General features: G+C 38.6%; 1 protein-coding gene across 1 annotated transcript in view; it reads right to left on the minus strand.

Moving 5' to 3' along the window:
- fibcd1b (fibrinogen C domain containing 1b) overlaps positions 1–26466 on the minus strand; it is a 125565-nt gene that overhangs the window by 89485 nt on the left and 9614 nt on the right. The window contains exons 2-3 of the mRNA XM_008423804.1: positions 15574–15657; positions 6692–7171 (exon numbers count right to left, since the gene is read on the minus strand). Coding sequence (XP_008422026.1) covers positions 6692–7171; positions 15574–15657 — 564 coding nt within the window. The remainder of the gene's footprint in view (positions 1–6691; positions 7172–15573; positions 15658–26466) is intronic.

Raw genomic sequence — 26466 nt, forward strand, 5'->3', positions numbered from 1 at the left:
CATCCATCCATCCATCCATCCATCCATCCATCCATCCATCCATCCATCCATCCTCCCTCCCTCCCTCTCTCCCTCCCTCCCTCCCTCCCTCCCTCCGTTTGTTTGACCTCGTTCTTTCGGTCATGACCCAAAGCTCATGACCATAGATGAGGGTAGGAACGTAGCTCGACCGGTAAATCGAGAGCTTGGCATTTTGACTCAGCTCTCTCTTCACCACGACAGACCAATACAACGCCCACTTCACGGCAGACGCTGTGCCAGTCCATCTGTTGACCTCCTGCTCCATTTTTCCCTGATTCGATCCCGATACTTAAACTCCTCCACTTGGAGAAGGCACTCTACTCTTTTCTGACTCAAGTCTATGGCCTCTGATTTGGAGGCACTGATCCTCATCCCGACCACTTCACACTTTACTTCATTGTAAAATGCAGCAAAGCATGGCTTCATTTCAGAGTACGTGGAACAATGAATACAGGGTCGCAATTACATAATATTCAGGTGGATGCGAACACAATATACATCAAATTCTTTCTTGAATATACAATTAATATACACTCTATTAAGATAGTTGTTATAAAATATTTTATATAAAACTTCTTCAACCTTCCTGCATCACTGAACCACTATTACTCCTTTTCTAATGGACCCGGCTCTACTCTACTCAGTTTGCATTATGAGCGTTTGCAGTTTTTCAGTTTTTCCGAGCCGGTCCCTGCTTTTTCTGTCGCTGCTTTGCAGTAGGGCCAGCTTAACCTGGGTGATGCAAGCTTAGCTCCTGTTCACTGATTGGCTGTGGGCGTGGTCAGACGTAAGAACAAAGATAGTAGAAAAACACACAGCGCTAAATTTCAAACACATTACAACACGGAAGCAGATTAAAAAGGGTTTTAGAGAGAAAGAAGAGAGACAGCAATTACTCTATACATTAATCCCCTTCATTAGAATGCTCCACGCATGCTGCCTTCAATTTTTATATTTAAATTCGACTCTGAAATTTTTACACTGCAATTTGCACTTTTAATTTGCTCCTCCCATAGTTGGACAGAGCTGCTTTGTGTTCGAGTCGGTTTGAGCCAATGTTCTACCGTCCACCACCCTCACATAAGCACACAGCTGTACTATCCGACAGTACATGTCAGGTCTGAGATCGGACCTTGAATGATTGAAATTGTTCTGCCATCACTTTAAGATGCTGATCAAGAAATCTTAAAGTATGTTCTTTAATTCAGTGGAAAGCAAATGTTCCAGCCTCTGCCTCTTCGCACAAGACTCCAATTTTTTTTTTCAACACTCGCACAAAACTTTGCCTGCAGAACTGTGGTTCCCATTAACAGTGATATATCCTCTGCACTTTTACACCTATCTTTCAGGCTGTGAACTGAACACCATCTGAAGGAAAGGATATATTTTCAGTCTAGGGATTTGTAGGATTTACAATCCTACGAATCTGATTCATAAGTGTGCACATCATGTGTAAGGCTTCTTGCTTTGATTAAAAAGGTCTCAGTGTAATATTGGGCAAAACACTATTCAAAAGCACATAATATCTATTCATTCATCCATCAAACAGCCACACATAGACACTTTCCCTGATAAGGACAATTTAGATGGGCCAGTTAATTATGTTTTTGGACTGTGGGAGAAAGTCAGAGTACCCAGAGGACCTTGGGGACAAAATGCATAGATCCCAAGCAGATGAAACAAACAATGCATCGGCTATCAAGAAACCTATAAGTCATCATATTTCATACTGGGAAATAAAGGAAATGACTGATAGGAACTGTAAATAAAAATGAAAAAAGAAAAAGAAGAAAATGAAATAGATTTGACAATACAATTAGAAACAATAAACTGAGCAAATAATAGTGGTGGCAATATGAAGATTTGTAGTTCCTGTTATGTTATTTTGTAATGGATTGTCACTCTACATATGTACACTTCCAGTAAGTCTTGATATTTTTTTTTTCCTTTGGACCAGAGCTGCTGAATCTTTTGAAGTCACCCATTCATGTTTACAAATTTGAGCTTTCTTATTACCCATTTTTTTCCACTGAGTTTTTGAAGTTGTTTGTATCATATCCTTGGCCGAGACCTTGCAACAAGCACAATTTTCGCAAGCGCACAGAGGACTTGTGCCTGGAAAAAATGAGTGTCTTGAGGCAATATGGTTTTCTCGCATACCAGCAGTTTGCCCCCAGATCCTTAGCAGGGGTTGCAAGTGCCACTTGTTTAAAACATTAATAATCCTCAGGCACATTATTCAGTTTAAACTGTGACCTGCAGTTCAAGGAAATCAGTAAGTCATGCTCCTCCTTGCAGCCTTTGCCTCTGCGAAGTGATTTTGAAGTCAGACTGTGTGCATCGCTGCACATCATCAAAGAATGAGAAGTTGGTTCTCGGTGAGTTTAGACCTCAGTTTCCTCCTCTTTTTAAAATGAATTTAGTATTGTTTGGGCACAGGACATGATTGCTTACTGACAGAGCTATCAGAAAAAAAGACTTACCTTAGAAAACTAAGTGGTACTTTGGCGGATACCAAAACTGTAGTTTCCCGTTTTATCTTGTATGTTGGTGTCAAAAAAGCATTTTACATTTTTGGAACAAATCCCACCATGACTTTCAAGTTTGCATTTTGATGTATCCCAATTTTGTAGAGTGTGTGTACTGGAATGAAGGATGTACGATTCAGGGCTAGGCACCATTAGGAGGGTTATTTTGGATGTTAAGCGGTTTTTGTGTTAACTTTGGCATCCTGAGAGGAAAAATCTTTATCAGTGCATACAGAGTACAGCACAATATATGGGCTGAAATTGAGAAACATTATTATTTGGTCATCATTGCAGCAAAAATTGAGAAGCAGAGAACTGAGTTTAGAATACAGATAACTTGTCTGGGTCACATTTATGCCCGTTTGTTTAGATCAGTGGTTCTTAACCTGGGTTCGATCGAATCCCAGGGGTTCGGTGAGTCGGTCTCAGGGGTTCGGCAGAGCTTCTRCCGCGGAGGTAAAGACACACTTGTGTAAAGTCGTGATGACGCSCMSCGCTTTGCCATCACTTGCTGCAGAGGATCACGTTACATTGCTTAGCCAATCAGAGCTGCGGAGGAGCMCTGATTGAAGGAGCTCCACTCTCAGCATGGATTTGAACTTGTGTCTTTATTTACTTCAGCAAAGCTCACAGTTTTTACCAAATTCTGTAGCTTTCGGTGTACCTCTAAATCTGCTACTTAGTCGCATCTTTTCGGGCTTGCTGCTGCCTCTAGTGGTGTGGAGGTGGTAACACAACTAATATAATTACATTACTAAATCAGAATACCGCAAAGTCTGTATTATTTATTATTAATTTTTCATTACCTTAAGAATGTAGAGCTAATTAAATGCTCTAAACAAGACCTTAAAGTGGTTCCAGTTTCTCTCGATGGCCTACCTGTTGAAGATAAACTGCTACCTATGGCTATTTTAATTTAATAAAAATATTTCTGAGCTAACACTATAAGTCAGTCTGATCATAACTAGTTACTAACAATGATTTTGCTAACAAATTTTAAAATGTAATTGGATTATCCAAGATATATATTTGTATCAGACTGAAAAGGAGCTTTTAAGTGAGTTTTTAAATGACACAAAGAAATAACTCTATTTAAAGAAAAATGCATGGACTTATTTATTCGCTATTTGAAGAGGTTTAGGCCATGTCTCTTATAATCTATTATTTAACAAAGCTTTCAATGGATGTAAATGTCATTAGAGTTCAATTCAGAGTAATCAACAAAGAGTTTCTGTCTAGCAGACACACATACCACCTTAAGTGCTGCATTCACTGTCAAGGCTGTTAGTTCTTTATCTGTATTTAACAATGGCACATGTTTGGGTGACGAACTTAACAAACGTCAAATAAAACAATTAACAATTTTTTACAAAAAATAAGTTCAAACAGTCTTCACCAATAAAAGCTCAAATATTTATGGATTGAAATTTTGTAATTACAGTTTGGTAGGTTAATGTGTAAAGCAGCAATGGAGTATTAGAAAATGTAAACATAAAACAAAAGAAAGAGGTATTTTACATGTTTCAGTCAATCAGCACTGTTATGGTTTAACTTTAAGAAGTAAACAAAATTACCAACTGGTCTTAAAAAAACATGGCTGCCCTTGTGTATCACTCTGTGATCCAAGCCTCAGCTGGAATATTTTTTTAATCATCAGAGTGATTTATCCATTCGCAAATATGTCAGCACACTTCTCTTGCTATGAAAGATGAATATGTCTGTTTTTAAATAATAAAAGCACATTTCCCCCCAAACCTACTGCAATCAGATTCTCCCACACACCTCAGGGGAATGTGGACGGGCTTATCCCTACAAGGCAGGGTGAGGTTTATTTTTTGTTTTTTTTGTAAGAAAGAGGGCTGCAGTGCGTAGCACATTCAGCAGTGTGTCATCCTATAAATCAGAACTCTTGGCCACAGGTATCCCATAGATCACACAGTCACACCATGGTGTCAAGCTGAAACAGCGGATGTGCGCACCACATGCCTCGCTTCCGCAGAGCAAATCAATCACCTGGAGCATCTAAGCTGCTACCGGTGCCACCTCAACACACCCTGCCCACTGCCCCATGCCACCTGCACCATTCCACAAATTAAAAGTAGCTCACTGCTTTTACCGCTGTACAAACTCGTTTGCCTACAAACCAACCTTTAAGCTTTTCTACATGAACTGATTATAAAGCTCTGGTTTTAAGAAACAATTGGCAAATTAATTCAATTGCTTCAGATGCACGGCTGGCAACAAGGTGCCACCTACACCATTCTATCTATTTGTGATAGAGCACAGGCCTTAGCTGATATGACAGGATTAAAGGAGCATGTAGCATGAAAAATCACCACAGACATTCAGGATATGTGTCATCAATAAATCAGTCTGGACAGTACAAAACTAAAGGGATTTTAATTATGACTGCATCCATCTCGGGAAGCATTATGTTATCTTACCTAATTATTCCGCGAGTTGTAGGGTTTTCTTCAAACATGATGGACATTTCTTACCCAGTGATTTCTCCCCCTTGGAATGCAAGGCCGGGAGAGTTACATTAAGAGGAACACCAGCCCGGAGAAATTTGTGCTTTAATTTTGTTGCAGCCGGGCAATCGCGGTGTAAAACGAAACGGACATGCTCGACTTGGCATTGACTCAGGGAACGATCATGTTTTGAGTTTGCAGAGAGGAGAAAGGAAGGCAAATAAACCCACAGAAAATGCTCCAGAGCAATAGGCTGTCACACATCTTAAGGTGGCCTCACAATCAATATGCATCGATAAGCATTTTACATCCGGCACCTCAGAGCTCCTCTGTATAGTACTTAAAGAATTGAATTGAGCCGAGAATGGTTAGTGGTAACTTAAGTTTTTTTTTTTTTTTTTTTTTTTTTTATCAGCAGTCACCACAAAGGACAAGGGCAGGAGCAGCAAAATAAAAATAAAAAAACCTCTCAGTTTATTTTTTTTTTAACTAACAACAAAACAAACTTATAAAAATCAATTTACCTAACAAGTCATGTTTTTGGACTGTGGGAGGAACCCAGAGTTCCCACAGTGGGGGATCATGCAAACTCCATTCAAGCTGGGATTTGAACCAGGAACTTCTTGCTGCAAGGCAACAGTGCTACCTGCTGCCAAACCACAAACTTTCTAGAACATGAATACACTTATTTTCTCCTTTCATTGAGGTACTGTTCAGTATTAAAACTTACACCACATATTTATACTGTAAAAAAAAATAGACATCCTTTTTCGTTAGCGTCTGATATTAAATAAGACTAAACTTTTTCTAGGTCAGTTAGGAATACAAGGAAAACTAAGCTGGTGAAAGCTGACATTCGGTCAAAGATTAAACTGGTCTCCAGCTTTTTGTGTTTCGACTGCTATAATATGTTATCTAGCTCAATAGATATTCTTCTGTTCAAAAGAGTTTTGGTTTTGTTCAGAGCTTTGTCCAATACCTCTTCAAAAATGGTTAAGAAAAGAAAAAAAAGCATCCTTTGTCAAATGCATCGTTTGCTTTTCTTGTGTTTATGTCTCAAATGTTTCCAATTAAATGCTGACGTAATTAATATTAAACTGCAGGGTGTGAAGTAGTTTCAGATAAATTGCTGCTTTAACAGTTGCTTTTCAGTTTTATTGTCTGGTTCAACTAAGTTTAAAAAATGTAATATTTTCTTTGTGTTGGGATATTACTACAAAGTACGTGCACAACGTAATGTATTTTGATGTATTTGCATGTATTTTGATTTGTGGGGATATAGCAAAGATGTTCCCAAATCATTTTTCCAAGTTCCAGACAAGTCTCAAATCTCTGATGGGCAAGACCAACTAAAGTTTTTCTCCCATAAATCACAGTCATAAGTCTCTACTAAGTGAAATGACAATTTTCTCATTAAACCAATAAGCGTTGACAACCCATAATATACCAACTTGACTATTTAATAATCAAGCGCATCCCTTTCCCAGAAAAACAGGAGCAGCAGTGTAAGTGTGGCAATCTATAGCTCACACACCAGAGACACTTATTAGGCCAGGAATCTCCTGGCCTTAGGACTCAGGCCAGGAGACTAACAAGTGTATCAACTCTTTAGTGCATAGATCTAAGTTGAAACTACAGAGTGTTTCCTTCTCTGGTGTATAGGTGTCCTACCTGTATGAGGCGTCCTTGTTCTGTCTGTAGAGTATTCAGATTCTGACCAAGGTTGCTCTGCCCCCGGCGCAGAGACTCATAGTCCATCTTCAGCTGTCCCGCATGGGCTGACAGCTTGGCCACCTCCTCGGCCAGACTGACCAGCAGGGCCCTGTCCTGACCTTTGAACGACTTAAGGTCAGAGTCGTGGTCAGTCAGCGAGTGGAGCAGTGAGGTCTGCACACCCTCCAGCCGCATGAAGTTGCTGTTATAGTCGGGACAGTTGGGGTCGATGAAGATGTTGATACGAGAGCCGTCGCCCCTCTCCACGGTGACCAGGGCGTTTGCTTCATCCTGATTGGTGGAAATGTGGGGTAGGCCGTCAGACATGGGCGGGGCCTGGTAGTGGTTCATGAAAAGGATGGTGCCGGTTACGGTGACGGCCAACAGCACGGCCACGAAGAGCAGGATGGTGCAGAGCTGGTAGCTGCAGCTCATCCTCTGGAAGAAGGAGAGACAAGAATGTTAGGACAACACAAAAATATTAAATCATAAGAAAAGCCTTTTAAAAAAAAAAAAAAGATGACTTTCATTCACCGTTGCAAAGATGCACACTCAGAATAATCAAATTCCAAACCCCTATGAAATGAGTTTCACAAAGGCGAAAAAATTTAACATTTGTCTGGTGAAATAATGTCGAGTCCTTCAACTACTGCTTTTGTTGTAGTCTCAACAAGAGTTTAGCATCTCTAAAAAGAAGCTTTTCAAATATGTTTTTTGTTTAGATGCATCACATGCCATCAAATTTGCTCTTGCGAAGTGCAAAGTGAAAAATCGATAATGGTTTAAGACATGGGAAAAACTGCTCTAGTCAGCATCCATGTTTTCAGATGCCAGACAAAATGCCAGAACTGACAATTTTATGTTTTTGTCATATTAAAACCACAACCCTCGATGATTTATTTATTTTTTCGATGATACAACCAACACGGTCCTCAACTAGACTGAAACTTGAGTTCAGGTGGTAGATAATTGAGGAGAGGAAGATGATTTTTACAAATGCACACATAAAATCGCAAAAAACACATAAAAAAACTCAACACTTTTGCAGGCTACTGTAAAACGGAAACTCTTTATTAAGGTGAAAATGAGGCTCAGGAAGGTTGTAGCTGAACAACCAAATCGCAGAATCCTTGACTGAGAAAAGCCAAACTGTAAACAAAGCCAGCATTAAATAAATTATAGGGAGGAGAATAAAGTCACAGTAAAATTTTTCACCCACATCAGGAGAAATAGGAACAGATAGCAGACTAGCACAAGAGCCCATTATGCATGATAAACAATGCGCAACTCCCCCACATCTTCCTCGTAATGAATCAGGAATTGGTCTTTTTACCGTTTCTTTTTCCACACCAGAGGATGTCCCATATGAAAATATGTGGGCTGATGCATGCAAGCATGTTTGTTTTCTGTTTTTACGAGAGCATGAGAGCGACTACATTAATATGGAAATTGGCTGAGGAAGCACACTGAACCCCGGCTAATAGAGGACTAATGGCCTGCTTTATGAAAGCGCTTTATGATTCCTTTAAAGTTAAGAGAATCAATTATCCTCAGCAGGGGAAGTTCCTGCTAAACTTTGTTTACACACAGTCTATGGGCACGGACCATAAAAGGATGTAAATACCCTTGACATGTGGGGGTGTTTTCCTAACAAATCAAGCCCATTTTAAAGTTCTCCTCAGACCAACCATGTAGCCTATATGTTGCACCAAAAGGGGGTCATGTGGCCTGAACGAGCATAATGCTCCATCAGTAGGCATAGAGATTTATTCAATACCCACACTGGTTGTTTGGAGTTTGGAGACACTTAATCATATGTGATACCCTTCTGAGTGTGATTTGTTAAAATGCCAACTCATAAAACGCATGAAAAAATAATTAAGACTATTTTACGCAAGTATTTTAACAAGATATTTTAACAAGATATTTTAATATTTATTCGTTTTATCACAGCGCAACAGACCAGAACCAATTGGAAGAATTAAAGATGAAAAAGTCTTTTCAACATAAGAGCAAAAAACATTTTCTGATGGAGGCTTTTTTCAGGTCACAATTTAATAAAGAAAGAGCAGGTAGCAGGATTAGTGGAGGCCATGCAATCTGGAGAGAAAATAAATACAAACATTTAGAGAAAGATGCTTTCAGACGTCCAGAAAAATTAAACAGAAATCTTTAGAAAAATCTGTTAAGTTTTATGACCCTTCATAAAACTTAACAGAAGAAATTCTGCTCAACAGCAGAATTTCTTGTTTGCAGTTCTCAAAAAAATTAATAAAAATAAATTATTGCATTTCAGAAAATGTATTTTTTAAGACCACTGTTAAAACAGCTATGGTTGCAGACATGACTTGAGACGCAGACTTGAATAAAAAACAGCCGTGTCCTACTTTAAAGCCCAAAGGAGTTTACACTAGATCATGCTTTAGACTAGTTTTACAGCTAGTGGCACAGGCAAGATTTCATTGCCAAAGGGAAGAAACTAAATATGAGACCACTATGAAAAAAAAGGGAAAAACAAGACTGTCTGTACAGTTGAAAAGATGAGAGCGAAGTGCAAGAATATGGATTCTAGCCCACTTTGCAAAATAAACAAATAGCTGCATAGTAGCAGATTAAATGACCCAAACATACTTTTTCCACAAAAGTCTAAATCCATAAAAACAAAAGTTGCAAGACACTATGGTGGAGACAAAAAGTATTTATTCTTCTTCGATAAACATCAGTATTGGCTTTTTTTTTTATTTATCTTTTTTTTAAGATCTTTCCCATTTAATAACCATAAAAGCTCAAATTAATGTAGGAAAATGCATTATTTACTCTTCATGTGGCAATATTTCCTTTGGGTTTACCAAAAACTTTTCCAAAGCATTACAGTCAAAGCAACAGTCATCGGTTATGGCGGTGAGTACAGACGCGTCGGCCTGCGGGCACCTTGCTGTATTTTCATGTTAGTTTTGTCTTTTCCTGGCACATCTATGCCACAACAAACTCATCTACATTGGATTGTATAGGCATTAGATCTGAGGCAAAAATATAAATTACAAATGGCTTTTCACAGACTCAACACCAGCATTTACCAATGAACCAGATTCTTGTGAATTGCTAAAAGGAAACTTATTTTTTCCTGAAACTTGCTAAGAAGCATTTATCTAAACATTGGTGGACATGTATGTATATAATTTCAGCCTGTACACACAGCTTGAACAAGAAAAAAAAAAATCCAATAAACTTATGCACATAAATCTTGTTTAAAATATCAAAGATTGGTGAAAAATATTTTCAGCCTGGATGTAGAACATTTGAAACATGTCATTGAAAGTTTAATTATACTAGAAAACTCATGCTCATGGTATGTAAATGTCAAACCAGAATGGTAAATCATATTTCATCTTTCTGAAAGTTGTTACTCTTGACTAATGATATTCAGTACATGCAAATAAAACAAACCCTGCACTGCGTCGATGCACCAGGGTTGCCCACTCAATTTAAATGTCTGGTATTTTATGTACGAGCACAATCAGAACATGCACTCCCTGCCAAACACTTGCATCAGAACCAGTCAGCAGATACACACACTGAACAAAAATGAAGAACAGAAAAAAATAAACCAACCCCAACAAATCATCATACAGCGGGAATTAGTTGAACATAGCATCCTTTGGTTCCCAGATCTCACTTTACATGTGAACCGCGACATCATGAAGAAATCTCAGCATGCATTTTAAACCCGTAGCAGCTCCGAGATTTTAAATATTTGTACGTGTATCAGCATAGACACGGTATATATTATGCGCATAATGGGAACACTCTGCAGAACGACAGCAATATGACATTAAAACAGTTTCCCAGAGCTCTGTTGCCAGCAGGCCAAGACATTAGTGGAACCCATCACTGAATATTCATTACCAGTGTACTGACTGTTAACATGAAAAAAGATAAACGTCTTAGGTGTCCTAACAGTAAGAGGCTTGCATTGCTGACATCTCCATTTTTAGAATATTGAATCATGAGAGCTACTGCTCAACAATGCCTTATTATACAGCTTTTTTTTTTTTCACAGTGAATCGAATTTATCACAGAGTACCACTGCAATTTTGTTCTGTTCGAGAAACATAATGACAAATAAAAAAAAATCTTATGTCTTATGCCTTAATTTAGAATTTGTGGGGAGCTTGGTAGGTAGTTCATCCGACCCCCACATTGTGCAAGTGGCTCCAAAATATACCCTTTTAACTGCAATAATTTCTGCCAGAAATCTTTTTTACACTTCTAGCAAGATGTGAATCTAAGACTTTACCTTTGACCTTTGAAGTCGATGAAATGGCACCATTTTTGTATCGGCTCCAAGTTTACTCCGTCTCCTTTTCAGCTGTGTTGTCACTTTTTTGACCTCCTTGTTTCACCTTTTTTCTTCCATGTCAGTTCCCGTTTAGTTTATCACCCTGCATTTTCAGTGCTTTTGCTTTCAGCTAAAACATAGCCTTATTTTTACACTAAGCAACTTTTCTCTGTTATCTCCTCCTCTCTTTTTTTCATCTTCTGTGCTACACTGCATCTTTGTTCACACGCTGTACCACACACTCCTAATTACCCCAAACAGTGCCCCCATGTCTTCAAACTCAATGTTTTGTTGACCCAGCCATCCACCCAATACCGAGTATCTGACTCCAACTTCATCTCACATTCTCTCTTTGCGGAGAAACCCTGCTTGAAAATACTTTGGTTATTTTATGAGGTATTTACCGAGATGGATTATGTCAGGGTGCTGCAATGCTGCTGGAGGTCACACATCAGTAAAATGTAATTAAAACGCATAATAGGAAGCTTTCAAATATGACTTCAGGGATGACTTTTATGGGTGAAAAATCTTTGAAAAGAAACTAAGCTCATTCATTATTCATTCATAGTAAATTTACATGATATCCAAAATTGTAACAAATGAAATGGTTGGAAACTGGTCTGAGTGTAAAGATGACATGATGCAGCAGTTTGAAGAGATTGTTGAGACCTTAACTACTACAAGAGAGTGTTTTTTTTGTGTGTTTTTTTTTTTTTGCGAAGGCAGATTGACATGAAGTCAAACAACGAAATAGAAAAACGCAAGAAGCACACAATTTTTCTGCTGCTTTATCAGTTTGATGGTCAATGAAAAATAAAATGCAGCAGCAGGAAGCTTCATGTCCCCACAGAATTCATAGTGTCTAAACTCTTCTTCAGAGCTGCTCAGTAATGACAGAGACTGTGATGCCGGAAAGCTCTTAACACAGATTTTTATTTGTTACTTTTTAAAAAATGTCTCCTGCTGCATTAGGCCAGTCTGTAATTGGTAGTTGACTTTTAGATTTCCTCTGGTCTCAGAGGGATTTGTGGGGATAGCTGGGGGAGTCTGATGGACAGTTTTTGAAAAAGGAGAATCAGAGAAAATTAATCTCTATGGAAATGACTCGTCCCGTCACACATGAGAACTGGCAGACCTTTGTTAGATAAGACTTTAAAGTGGTACAAAATAAGCTTTCAACAGTTAGTTTTTCTAATGTACCTTAAAGAAGTTTTGACCCATTTTTTTTAATGCTTTAGCCACAAACTGAATTATTTATTTTATCTGGATTTTATGTTAATTTCAGTATAGTTGTGAACTGAAATTAACATAATACAAGCCATCCAAATTATCTCTGTCACGTCATTGTGTATTTGTCCTTTAAACATCAATGGCATAGGATGACATCATTTGATAGAAAAATAACACACCACCGTCACTTAAGATTTGACAATGTGAAAAACCTATTTGATCACTATATATATCAGATCGCTGGCTTTGGTCTATTTGGCATGTTTAAAATCGCAGCATCACAGTTCTCACACCCTTATGTGCATCACATGTCCACCAGTAATACAGAAACAATACAACTCTGACTCAACTACAGTAGGAATGACTCAGTAATAACTTAGGCCATCCACATACTTCACTCACCTATGCATGAAAAATGCTCGAAACATTAAGTGAAACTGGCAGCATGAATTGTTTTTGTGACTAATACAGCTAATAATTTAATTTAATTTAATTTGCATTCAGTGAGCATATCCTAATGCAGAGGTTCCCAAACTGTGGGGCGCGCTCTAAGACAGTGGTTTCCAAACCTTTTCTGGGCCCCCCATATGGATTACAAATGGCTGTCTGGTTGAACGACATGTGGGAGGGTCTTGGAGGGGGGAGAGAGGATTCTTGATTCTTAGAGACTCCCTGTCCCTGCCCCGGGAGGTGGGGGGGTCGACTTTTTTGGGGGCAAAATGAATGTACGTAGCTGTACATAGACAACAACATCGGTAGCCTACAAGCTTAAGGTGATGTATTGATATTAGCTAATCATCTTTTAGCTAACTTTACCTGCATCCATCAACTTTACTCAACTCAGTCAGTTAGTTTGGGGGGAAAACTGTGAAAAGTTCTTTGTGTTTTTGCTGGTTTGCTGCCATGATTCTAACGCACCTGCGTAGCTCTGCACAGCAGCAGCAGGTTTCCTTCACTGCCGCACAGATACATATCCAGCACGTAGCGTTCATGTTGTGTTTAAAGGCGGCTCGGAAAAACAAGTTACCACATGTAACGGATGAAACAGTTTTAACTGCTGATAAAAGTGACAGAGGACACAGATATGGGAAGTGTGGAAGCCCCTACTGTATCAAATTGACATAGGAATAACAGAGAGTTGGCCATTTTAAGGTAAAAACCCAGCGCATACAGTGTTCATGTTTTTTTTTTTCATCCAGATGGCTTCCCGCCCCCCCCTCCCCTGCAATGGCACGCCCCCCCAACCCCCCACCCCCAGGGGGCGCGCCCCACAGTTTGGGAACCTCTGCTCTAAGAATCCTCTCTCCCCCCTCCCACTCCTTCCCACACGTCGTTGAACCAGACGCAATTTGTAATCCATAGGGGGGCAGAAAATGTTTGGAAACCATTGAGGGGGGCGCAGGAGAAAAAGTTTGGGAAACACTGTCCTAACGTATATTAGAAAAAATAAATAAATTGGAAAAAGATGGTGATATGATAAAATAGTAACATCCATTCCTGTCACAGCTAAATAATGAATTTCACATCCTTACTTTTTTCAGGAGTGACAACTGGTCACATTTAAGCAGACTGCGAATTGCATTAAATTATACAATGATTATTATACAATGATGTAACTGGGAAAAGATTGCAGGTGTGAAAACTTTGGCAAGACACTAAATTTTGCCCAAATACACAAAACCAAAAAACAAACCACTCAAAAAAATATGAAGATTTTCTTCAAACTGTGAAGGAAGCTAAACATATTCAAACATTAAACTCGTAAAAGGGAGCTTTTCCTCCAGTTTTCATGCGCCTGCATTTTAAGCTACACTTTTACATTTGCATTCAACCCACATTTGTCACCAAATCTCTCATATAATCAAATCCCCTTTTCTTCCTCCCATCCCATCACAGAGTTCAGGAAATCTGCAGGGCCTTATCCATCTAATGCCTGTATGTATCTGAGTACTCAACCTGAGGTCACGTCACCGCCGCTGCTCACTGACAAAATGTAAAGTGTAATATGAAATAATCCTTCACACTGCCGGCATGCAGCCAGGAAGCGGATTGTGATGAGAACCAATTGTCAGTGATAGCTAATCTCCTTTGCACCTGAGCCAGTCACTTTTCATTGAGTGCCTCCTTTTTTACTGGAAGGAAAGGGGAGGAATATATACCAACAATAAAAAAGAATACATGGAACAATGAAGGGATTCATTCCACATCATGCTGCATTTTATCTGTTTGAATACTGTTTGAATACAAGGGCTGAGAACATCGCAGGGCTGAGAATAAGTTTACTTGATTTAGTTTTTTTCTACGTTAATCATTCCCTTTTAAGATATAACATTTTCTCATTTCAGCTTCTCAAACGATGTGCTTTTTTTTTTTTTATTCGTGTTTGGTTTTCTCTGAGAACTTACAGAACATAATATTTTATGTTCCGTAAGATCCTTAATAACATAATTAAGGATCTGAAAAACATTCACTAAAAGTCACTTAGCAAGGGCAAGAATGTCACAATACCATGAACCTTTAAAACTAGTTTTATAGTCAACCAACACACTGAACTGGACATAAAAGCTGTGCGTGCCAATTGTGCCGTCCGCACCCCTGCAAGTCATACACCTATTGTATGTTATGTATGTTATGTTGTGTTATTAAAATGGCTGGTTTAAAAGTTATTCTTGCAGAGCAGGTTCATCTGTACGAGTGTTGATATAACTCCAAAAATGAGTTTTCATTTTTGGAGAATACTGCACCAACATATGCGTCCAGAATAAATGTTCAACTATAACTCAGCCGGAAAGGTAGATTTGAATAATTGTAGAGGTATATTTTTAAATGTTGAATAGTAACTTTAATCAAACAGTTATTGTCATCAATCAATAGCTATAATTAAATTAATAATCTAATCCAATTTTTTTCAGTTTGCTGGTATGGACTAGGCTTTTAAGCATAGTCTACAATTTTTTAACAGAGTAATTTCAGAAACTTGATTTGTTTATTCCAAACTGAATTGATATTATCAATGGCTCCAAAAACTATAGGCAATGTGTAGGTTTCAAAACGTGCATCCAAATTAAATCTCACACACACACACACATATTTATAAATTGTGATAAGTTCAAACCTGTGCAAGCATGTTGAAGCCATTTTTTGTGTGATCATGCCACAATTAAAGAGATACATGATTCTAAGCCCCAAACTGTGTTCAATATTCATGTCCATAATAAATGCATGTAGCTTTCCAACCAGAACTATGTGCGACGTGGAGACTGGGCCTTACCTTGGCCGGAGTCTCCCTGGCGGTTTCTGAGTCTGACCAGCGATGTTTGAGTTGAGAGGAGCTGGGCACACATTCACAGAACTTCTGCGTGAAACAAACAGACAGGGCCACCAGTGTTGGCGTTTGTTCAAGTTACATGTGCAGTCAGGCATGCAAGCACATGCACACAAACATGCAAGCGTGCATGTGCACACACGCACACACAGATTCTGAAAGTGACATATGCGTGCCTGTGCAAATACCCACACTGGGCCGCTGGTTTTTGGATCAGCATTGAAATAGCTGAGAAATGAAAGTGTTGCATGTTATGTGAACCAAGCAATCACATCTAATCTAAAATTGTTGTTCGGCGATAAAAGCTGCTCGGTCTGATAAAACACAGTCGCCTACACACGAATATGTGCAGACAGAAAGACCCAACAGGCATTCTCATCATGCATGACTGAATTCAATTGTTCATGAAAGAGGTTTCAAAAATGCCTCATCTATAAAATTAAAGGACTTTAAATTGTTGGGGAAGTGTTAGTGTGCAAGCAATTGTTCACGCATGCAGCTGAACGTGGGCGTTAGTTTGCAATATCTAAATATTCCACTCTTCAGTATTCCAGCTTGTTTGTGCTTTCTGTGTGCATTTGTCTGGAAGTCATTTTAGCTGCGCTACAGATAAAAGCAGAGTAATTATGAAAGCAGCATCTTTCTGACAGAGCCATGGGAGCACGCTGCTCCATGACCTTAAACACTACTGCTCCCACGATCGAATTGCTCAATTAGCCTGGGACAACAACACCGACACTGAAGAGTATACACACACACGCACTCAAGTTGACAAATTTAGTGCATTAAAAAAATAAAAGGAATGTTTGCAATGAAATCTGTTCTTTAGCTTGGTACAATAAACTTGCATATATGCTAATATTTGACATAATATTAACCTAGACCCCTTGAACTGTCTTTGGTATTTTATTATATTAAAAGCAGGCATTTCTGTGTCTGCTTTCAGCGGCAAGTGGCTGAATTCAGGTGTTATTTTATCCATCTCAGTGTAAATACAGTAATTCTTTCAACATCTTTAATGGAATGTTGGTAAATGAAATTATCAGAAAATTATTGCTACTAACTCTGGAGGAGCAACAAAGATCCACAACTCAGGTAGGAGGAGCTACTGACAGCTGCTGTCGCTGTTCTAGGAAGAACGGTAAGAAAAAATTATGGAGAAAATAAGTCATTAAAAATTAAAATGTCTGTTTCTAATTTTCCACGGCATGTAAGTGGAACAGCAAACATATTGAAGATGATAAAATGGTCAGATGACATCAAAATATGTGTGGCAGAAAAAAAACCCAAAAAAAACTAGGACAGCATATCACTCTAAACACACCGTATAAATTGTAAAAGAGGGAGTGGCAGCATCAGCTGTGAGTATGCTTTTAGGTCTTCAGCAAAGAAGAACATTGCCTTAAGAGCTAACTACATATTGCAACCACACATTTTTCTTTGCAAGTAAAAATGGAAAAAAAAAATCCCTTTCCGTGTCCATCTATCACATAAAAATTACAATAAAACACAAAAAGATCTGTGATTGTAACATACAAAAATGTAAGCAATATGAATACAATGGCAAAGAATTGTATGTAAATTAGATGACAGTGTGAGCAAATATGACACCAAGAACAGAATAAGCAGCCAAAATAGATAACTTTTTCTGCATTGAAAGCCGGGCATGTTCCATTTGAAGAGGAAGGATAAAAGCTATCCATGATGGTAGCAGTTAGCTATTATCTGCATAATAGTCTAGGTTGAAGGAAACAAATGAAATGATCCACTATGAAATATGACAGGCATCATTGCTCCAGCCAATACAGTGTGCTAATGAGAAGTCAAAGCATTTCAAGCATGCTGTTATCAGGGGCTCCTCTTCATTTTGTCCAAAAACAAAAAGAACAGATTGTCTAAATAACTAACACTACTATGCAACATCTTTTTTTTCTCCTCTTTTGAATTACATGTGGTGAAGGTTGATAAAACTGTGCTAACTGTTAGACTACACCAAATCGCATTGTGAGGAGCCTTCCTGATGCCTCAGGTGTTAGGTTTGAATCTTGAGTTTGCATGTTCTCTTTGAGCATGTGTGGGTTTTCTCCAGGTACACTGATCCAGTACAACAGAAATATTAAATTAGTAGCAGATCCTACACCGACAGTGTGCGCAAGCATGAATGGACATGGTCGTTAGTCTTGTGTTTCTCTGTGCTGGCTTGATAATGGACTGGCAACCTGTGGAGGGTATGTAGCACGCCTCTCATCCTGACCCTCATGAGCAGAACAAAGCAGATATACAAAACAAATCAATGAGAGAAAAGCCTCGATGCTTTCAGTCTGGTCATCTCCTCAGCAGGTATCTCTTCTGTTACATCAATGCTGCCATTCAACAAGGCAGAATTTTTCTTGGTGGGATGTCTCTTGTTATTACTTTGTAGGCAAATAGAACCGAGGATCACAGAGCAATGCATGGTAGTGATTATTGTATCGGCAGTGAATTTCTTTACAGCATACCTGAATAAGCAACTCTTAACTCATGTAGTTAAGGTCCAAAATACTTACCACTGAGATAAAACTCTCACTTTCTGAGGTCAATAAGGTTCAAGTAGTGCACTAGTCTTCCTATTATGTACTTTATACTTTTAAGATAAATGAATAAGTCATCAAAGTTGTTATAAAGTGCTTTACAAAAGGTTTTACACTACTTGAATTTTTCCCATTTTGTCAGGGACAAAAGTTAATTGTTTTTTAATAGGATTTGATCAAATAAGGCAACATATGGGCTGCAAAGTGACACAGCTGGTGGCAATGTTGCCATGCATCAAGAAGGTTCAAATCCCAGCCTAGGGTCTTTCTGAATGGACTTTGCATGTAATCCCTATGCATGCATAGATTATCCAAAAAATGTGACCGTTACATTAATCTGTGCTCTGGTCATAGAAGATCAAAGCTGAACTTTTTGGCCTACAAGGGTCTACATAGCAGAAAACAAACTGCACATCACCCTGAACTCCCCAGACAAAGTGGTGGCAGTTTTATGTTGTACAGTTACGATTAAAAGATGAAAGGGTCAGACTTAATGGAAAGATCCATCAAATTAATAGATGGAAAAACAAAAATCCATTACAGGCTCTGTTCATGATGGGATGGCCAAGTTTGAGTCCAGAACTAAATCCAATGAAGAAAGATTTAAACATATTGATTCATGGAGGTTCAATAAACACATGAACCACGCTATTCGTATTCTTCACAAAAAAAGAAGAAGAAAAAAAAAGAAAATGTATGATATTCCTTTGACTTCACAATAATTGGCTTTTTTATTTTGGTCTATTGAAAAAAGCAAAATCCATTCAAGTATGTAGCAATGTTACTAAATATGGAAAAAGAAGGGAAAAAAAACCCAGAACTTCCTGCTGCAGATTTTTTGTGCACGCCCGTTTGGGATGAGACCCCCGAGGCGGAACCAGAACTTGCTAGAGGGGCTATCCATATTTGAAATCTCGCAATAAAAGATGAAGAGTTGGAAGTCTGGATTTCTTGTATGTGCCTAATCCCAAATAAGCTTGGATGGACGGAAGGACAGACAGATGAATGGATATTTTGTTCACCTTAAAAGCTAGTTCTTAAACGGATCGTAACTCAGCCTAATTTACAGGAGTGCTGTAAATTTTCCACTGCACATTTCAAGTTTAGACTTCATTCATACAATACAGTCTGCTATAACTTTCTTGGAACAATTATTTGTTGTGCAAATAGCTGTTAATATCATAGGTTGAGTTTAAAAAATAAATGTGTTCATGTAAATCTGCACATTTACATGAACTCATGTTGACCCAAAATTATTATTTTTTTTCTGTAAATCCATATTTGTTTGACAGATTTGAGTAAGTATGAGTTTTGCATGTAGTTAATTAATTAGTTAATTAATTTGCTCTAAGCATTTCCTTCCAATGTTTAATACATTGAGCAAGTGCAAATAAGTATAATAAGATGGAAAAGAGAAAAAAACCAAAGTGATCGTGGTTGTTGGTGGGGGAGGTGCACTGCATTCTAAGAAGCAGCCTTAGGGGTCAGCAATAGAAATCTATGTGTGCTCTGCCAAAAACGTTGCAGCTGTCTGTGTTTGCAATACACAGAGGAGCTATAGTGCAGCAGTGCAAACAGAGACACCACAGTGATTTGGCTACACTGACTAGATTAGATTGCAGACCTTCTTAGTCAAAGCAGAAGCATGTTCATTATTTCATGCAAAGACGTCGACACAAAGTTTGCTCTCACTATGTGCTTTACTCCGGATTGAGAGCGCACACACACACACAGGCAGTGGAAGTTAAACACCAAGAACAAAGGTTTTCGCTGCAGCTGAAACACACTGAGGTTCTTGACACTTTCTCTGCCCATAACACAGAGCAGCATGTATCACAGCTTTAGTTTCTTATCCCCGTGTCTGCTGATGCTCACACCGGGGCTTCTTTGCAGCTTGTACACCGATACATACACACAGACACTGCAAGTGAAAGACCCATATCTGTACGGTGTCTTACAGAGCGGTCTTGGTGCTGGGATGACTGCTTGGTCACATTTTGTCTAGTCCTAATCTGACTCCGGAAACCCCACCAGCAAAGAGGATTTGAAACTCAATAGGAGACTTTGATTAGCTGAACCTTCAGAAATAATATTATCTGATCCAGTCACCTGGAAGGATGGAAATGTGTTCTGGGACAAAAGAAAAAATCTAAAGTTTCAAGTGTTTCAGACAAGAATCCCAACATCACCTCAGAGTTTGGTGGTTGGACAGCTAAAAATGCTGCATTTGCCATATTAGCTCACTTTACAGAGCACCTTTACAGGAATGTGTGTGACAGGGATTTAGCAAGGTGTTTAAGCTCTCTCCTCACTAAGCCGCTGATGGAGTGGAAGAGGCTTTGCATATATTCACTTGTGGGCTTACTAATCATTTAACGGGACTCGCAGGATGCTAAATGGGAAGACAAACTGACAGAATGGTGAAAAGAGAGAAGACAGGAGAGAAAAAAAAGGGATCACAAAGCAGATTAGGACACGCCACGATGTTTGGTTTTTATTTTGCTTATCTCAAAGGGGGAGACGGGATGTTGACTTGACCCTCTACAAGCAACCTAAAAGCAGAACGTATAACACAGGTGAAATTAATTTCTAACTGAACAACAGTGAGATATTCCTCGAAAATATTCTGTTCAAATAGAAGGAAAAAAAATATTTTTTATTAATAGAATTTATCACAAGCATTTAATAGTGTTTCCATCTCCAGCTGCCCATTAGATTAACAGAAAAACCACTGCGACACAATTGACCTCTCTCTCCCTCATAACTTCCCCACTCAGCTCCTTTGTATTGCATATTTCCTTATTTTTTTAGGCAGAAACTATAGTTTTAAGCAGACTTTTTCAAAGTCTCAAAAAGCGAACCGCAATCCGTTTTGCTTCAGGAGTTCTTTGGACAAAAATCTGCTGTTGTGTTGATCTTGATTCTGGTATCTAAACACTTTCAGAGGAACATAAACAATCAAAATACAAAATACAGGATGAAATAATATAACTCTTATCTTGTCCTGAGGATGAAATGGATTCCTGTTCCCCTTTCAACAATGCTTGCCCACCTGCCTGTGTCGAGCCTCCATGGAAACCAAGTGATGCACATGAAATATATTGGTGTTATTCTTTTTACATTACTGCGTTTAAGTCAAATATTTGCCACAGAATCAATAAATAGCTCTTGCAGCAGATCCACCACTGCTACTTACTGACCCGATCCACTACTCTCATCTGGAATGTTAATCTGCTATTACACCTGAGTAGATTCAGATGTTGCCATAGCCCTCTCTCATGTCTATGCTAAAAGTTGCAGCTAATACAGCAATAGGCACATTTACAAGAATGCAACATCAAACTAGATATTTAAATACAATTTTACTATTACTTTGGTTGCCTAGAAAATATTCAAGAGAATACATCCTGACGTATAAACATTGCAAACAAGAGCAGATGCATTTGTCTGGATTTTCAGGTCAGGCACTTTTGCTTTTGTTCACCATGTGTAATGTTGTTTTATTGACTATTAATGTCACAGCGCGCAGTTTGTTGATGTTCAGGCAAAATAACTGAATTTCAAATCTGGGATAATTCCACCAAAATCCATAGCAAAACTTGTGTAAGGTCATCAGAAATCTTTATCACTTATTGAGCATAATCACTAACGACATGGGAAGCAGCATGTCACTCTGGAAATATAATATAAAGATTTAATGAACACAATACTTCTTAATATTACTTGCAAAGAAACTCCTCTTTAAATAGGTACAGCCACATAACCCAGCAAAATCTTGGGCAAATTGTTGTGTAGCCAGCTATTAAAATATAAATTGATGTTTCCAAAGCACTAAGCATCATATACTGAAGGAAAACAAAATACCCAACTAAATTTGGCCTTGGGTGAAAAAGTAATTGTCCCCTGATTGTGCCATCCTTGGCAGCAGCAACTGGATTTGTGCATGTGCAGTAATTGACAATGACACTGCTGTGGAGGAATTTTGGTCCAATTTTCTTAGCAGAATTGCTTTAATTTAGCTACATTTAAGGGATTTTTTGAGCATGAGCGGTTTACACAGCATTTGTATGTGACTAGGACACTCCAATTTATTTATTTTTTTGAACAGTCCTGAGGTGGACTTCTTGTTGTGCTTCGGATAATTGTTCTGCCTCATTACCCATATGTGCTTAAGCTTAAAAACATGAGCTGATGGCTGGATAATCTCCCTCTCCTTCCTTTCTGATAGAGAGCACAATTTATAGTTCCATTAATTGTGTTGAGTCATCCAGGTCCCAGAGGAGCAACGTGTGCCCAGACAATCACAATGACGCCACCACCATCATATTTGACTCCCGCTATGAGGATCTTTTTTGAAATGCTGTTTTAGTTTAACAGATCAAATGGGACGCACAGCTTGTTCTAGTGTCTCATCAGTCAGAAACATTTCCCAACAGACTCTGTAATCACAGCAGTTGTTCTTTTCGGTCAGCAGTTGTTTTTCATGGAATAATTTTGGTAGGCCAGGCACTCAGGTTTTCTACCATTTCATGATTTCTCCTTGTGTGAATTAATGACTCTGACTGTAGTTTGCAGGAGTCCAAAAGCCTTAGAGATGGATTTGTAACCTTTTGAAGACCAATACATGTTAATGATATCTATTCTTCTATAGTCTTTAGAGCTGAAGCAAGAAAAACTTGCTTTGTTTTTCTTGTAGCTTACTTTTTTTTGACTCTACAAATCTGAAAGTAAAGGGTGGTGCACTAAATTGACCTCAGCTTTACCATCAACTGTTGTTAATCACATTTAATGCATAATTTATTAACATGGTGGGGCAGTTGCTTCAAATTGGAATTTAAAACAAGTGCAATTTATATTCACTTAGTTCATCTTTGACATTATAATTAGTTTGATGATCAAGTTTTAATCTTATAATAATGTTCCTATTGCCCATTATACTGTATAATAGGCTTCATTACAGTAACTTGATACTCCCAAAGTGAAACCTCTGCTTGCATAAATTCATTCAACAACAGAATCAGTAGGAGTTGTAAACGGTTCAAAGTTATTTTGTTGCTTCAGCTGCAATTTGGAAACTTGGCAATAACTAAACTCTCCTACGTATGTATACAATGAAGGTCATTTAGTGTACCAAAGTCTATTCTCTTTTGGATATAGCATTGCTTTTGTCTGGATCTTTTAAAAGACTAAAACAATATGAAGGCCACTATTATAATAATAATGATAATAATAAAAAACAACACAAGCAGCATAAGGATTGGGTAAAAACGCACAGGAGAACCATGGAGCGGGAGATAGAGGTTATAATAATTATTTTCTAGACTCTTGACAAATAAAACATCTAGATACACAGCTAAAGCAGCCATTCAGTTCAGAAAAGTAGATTTTAATGAAATGCATTGATTGGCTTCACACAGTTTTAGTTTTAATCTAAGAACTAACAGTTTTGAGAGTATGAGATTTTATGTTTATTTGACGACTCATGCCAGTAAACAGCAAAAATAAAGAGTTCAGGCGTTTGTTTAAGTGGCTGCAAAAGTATATGAGAACAAATTGATTTGTGCTCACTCTGTTTAGCATAAAGTACCTCTGCGACTTTCCGAGTGGAAGCTCTAGCAACCCGCACCAAAGCGAGTCTGTAAATTCCTTAAAATGCTATTGGCTGGAAAAAACATATGCAAGCCAGCACTGAGAAATGCCCCTCACCTTCAAACTAAGACAAAAATAAGATAAGAGAGCGGAAAGGGCTGTGAGCGACCAGGGAGAGGGGGAAGTTCAATCCTGAGACAAATCACCCGTTCTACCCTTCACTGCTTGTCCTTGGAGCTCTCGCAGGACTCGAGACTGTAACCTTTTGTCCCCAAGATGTACATACACACCAGAATGCAAAAACATCTTATTGCAGCTCCTACTATAAAGTTAATCATTTGGAAGCCAGAATGGCTTCTTGGAATACAACTCATGCTTTAAATGAGGGGTTTTATTTTGCATGACTTTGGAGGGCTTCTTGTCTTCTCCCAGAACACACATGATGTCAGGCTGTTTTGGGGAAAGAAAATAAAGTAAAGTAAAGATGACCAAGTAGCAATGTTCGTCTTTAGCCACATATTGATAAATAGACATATTGCTGACACCTCTTTTCTAATTCCACTTATTTTAATCAAAATGTCATAATTTATCTAACCAATTCAACATCTATTCAACAAAAAACACAAAATCTACATACCCAGCAGGGGTGGGGATCTGTATTTACTATCTCATTATTTGATTTGATTGTAATATTTGTGGCCACAATTCTATCCAAAATTGATTTTCAGTTTATTAAAATTGTTTCTCATAACGACTTCTGTTTCAATCTGTAGGTGTACACAAGGATCCTTGGAATCTATTCCACTCTGCTTTGCAGCTCACAATGACAAATTGAGACATTAAAGTGTCTTTTTTCACAATTAAGTTTAAAATAATAATCCATTCTTAGACGGTATTGTCGCAGGATGCATCACACGCTAGTGCCACTCTGGTTGTTTTTAGTGGTGGGGTTAAGAGATTGGCGACATTTCCTTTAGTCTCTTTGCAAAACTGAGTCATGGCTATCAGAGAAAACCTTAAGGTTCTCCGATACTTCCTCAGAAGCTGAACAGTCGATGTATGGTCACAAGACGTTCGTATTCGCATACACCTTTAACACGTGACGCAGACCACCTGGGGACACCCCTCCCACTTCAGTATATGTCATGCCCTTAGCTGCCGTTCTCACTCCCTTCCTCTATCCTCCATTTTCCTTTTACAAAGCAATCACAGAGAGAGCACCACATCTTTCTACACACAGCCTCGTTTGTGGACAAATGAGTTGGATGGAAATTGCAGCTACTTGATAAATTGGTAAATAAATGTAGGCATTTTTCATGCTACCGTTATCTTTTCCCACATTTTTCCAACTTGACGTGGAAAATGATAAAAGCAAAGACTTTAGGACTTTAAGTCTCTCTTGGAACTGTGAGCTTTTCTTACTCTTTTTTTATGGAGTTGCTTTTCCTGCCTTCTTGAATGTCTCCCAGCTGTGATATTTGGTTATACAAATAAACTTGACTTGTCCTGACTTGAAATCAAAAATGTATCCACAAGACGCAGGTTTGCTATAGAAGATTTTGATATGGCTGCGTAAAATGTCAGAAACATTAGACTCAAGAGCATCAGAGCAACCAAGCTGGATAGTTATGCAACAGGGCTGGAGACTAATGGAGATTAAAAATGCAGAAACGACTCCTTCAGTGAGAGGGAAAACATCCTTATTGCACTGCAATGGTCCTAGAAGAGTCAAAATGGCCACCTTGCTGATTGGTTTTCAAAACACACAACTGAGGAGTGGGAGGCATGAATCTGTTTTGAAGCAAAACTCATTCTTCCATGAAACAGCGAGTAGGTAATTATAATGCTATTCGCTCCTGTCAGGAATAATCAGAATGGCTCTCATCAAGGACTCCTTGCATCTTCAACTATGCACCACTACATGTCTGTCTGTCTCCATTCCAGTCCCACTTCAATTTCTCTTGTTTATTTATTTATTTTTTTAAATTGCAGGCCACTTACAGCTGTGATTGCAAGTGCGAGCGTTGGGGTTCGCACAAACCTTGGCATGAAATGACACGTACACACACTCAAAAAGACAAACCATTAAAAGGCGAGATGGATCTCCGCCCCACAGCTTTGCTATTTTAGCAAAACTGCAGCAATGTAATAAGAAGTCAGACACTTCCTCTAACAGGCAGAAATAAGGAGTCTCCTCCCCTTAATGTATACCTTTGCACACAGCTCTGTGTGTAGCACCACACCGCCACTCATAAATAATACATGCGTGTTATAGATACTGGTGTCTTCGCTTCACGCTACAGCTACCCTGCAGAATGAATCACGACTACAGGCTCAAGTAGCACTTCAGGGAGTTCTTTCATACGTGCGTGCGTGTGAAGATGTCTCTTTTTATCACTCTTTCTCCATCGATCTCATTTCGTGGGTCTGTGACTGCACTTGCATGCAGGTGAACCCTAAATCTTGACAAGAGCTTGAGCAAAGGGATCAGTTTTTTGTTGCAGATGGTGCAAGACAAACATGCCATTTGCTCCTTTACTCCACTCACTCTTTGCGCCTGTAAGTTGAGATGTGGAAGCGTCAGTGTTGAGTGCAAGGGTTCAATTAAGGGAAAAAAAAAAAAAAACTGCAAATTTCAGTGTGTGTGAGTTCATGTGAGGAAAGCAAGTCTTGGTTGAGT

Source organism: Poecilia reticulata, linkage group LG12 (genome assembly GCF_000633615.1).
Source record: "Poecilia reticulata strain Guanapo linkage group LG12, Guppy_female_1.0+MT, whole genome shotgun sequence".
Taxonomy (NCBI): Eukaryota; Metazoa; Chordata; class Actinopteri; order Cyprinodontiformes; family Poeciliidae; genus Poecilia; species Poecilia reticulata.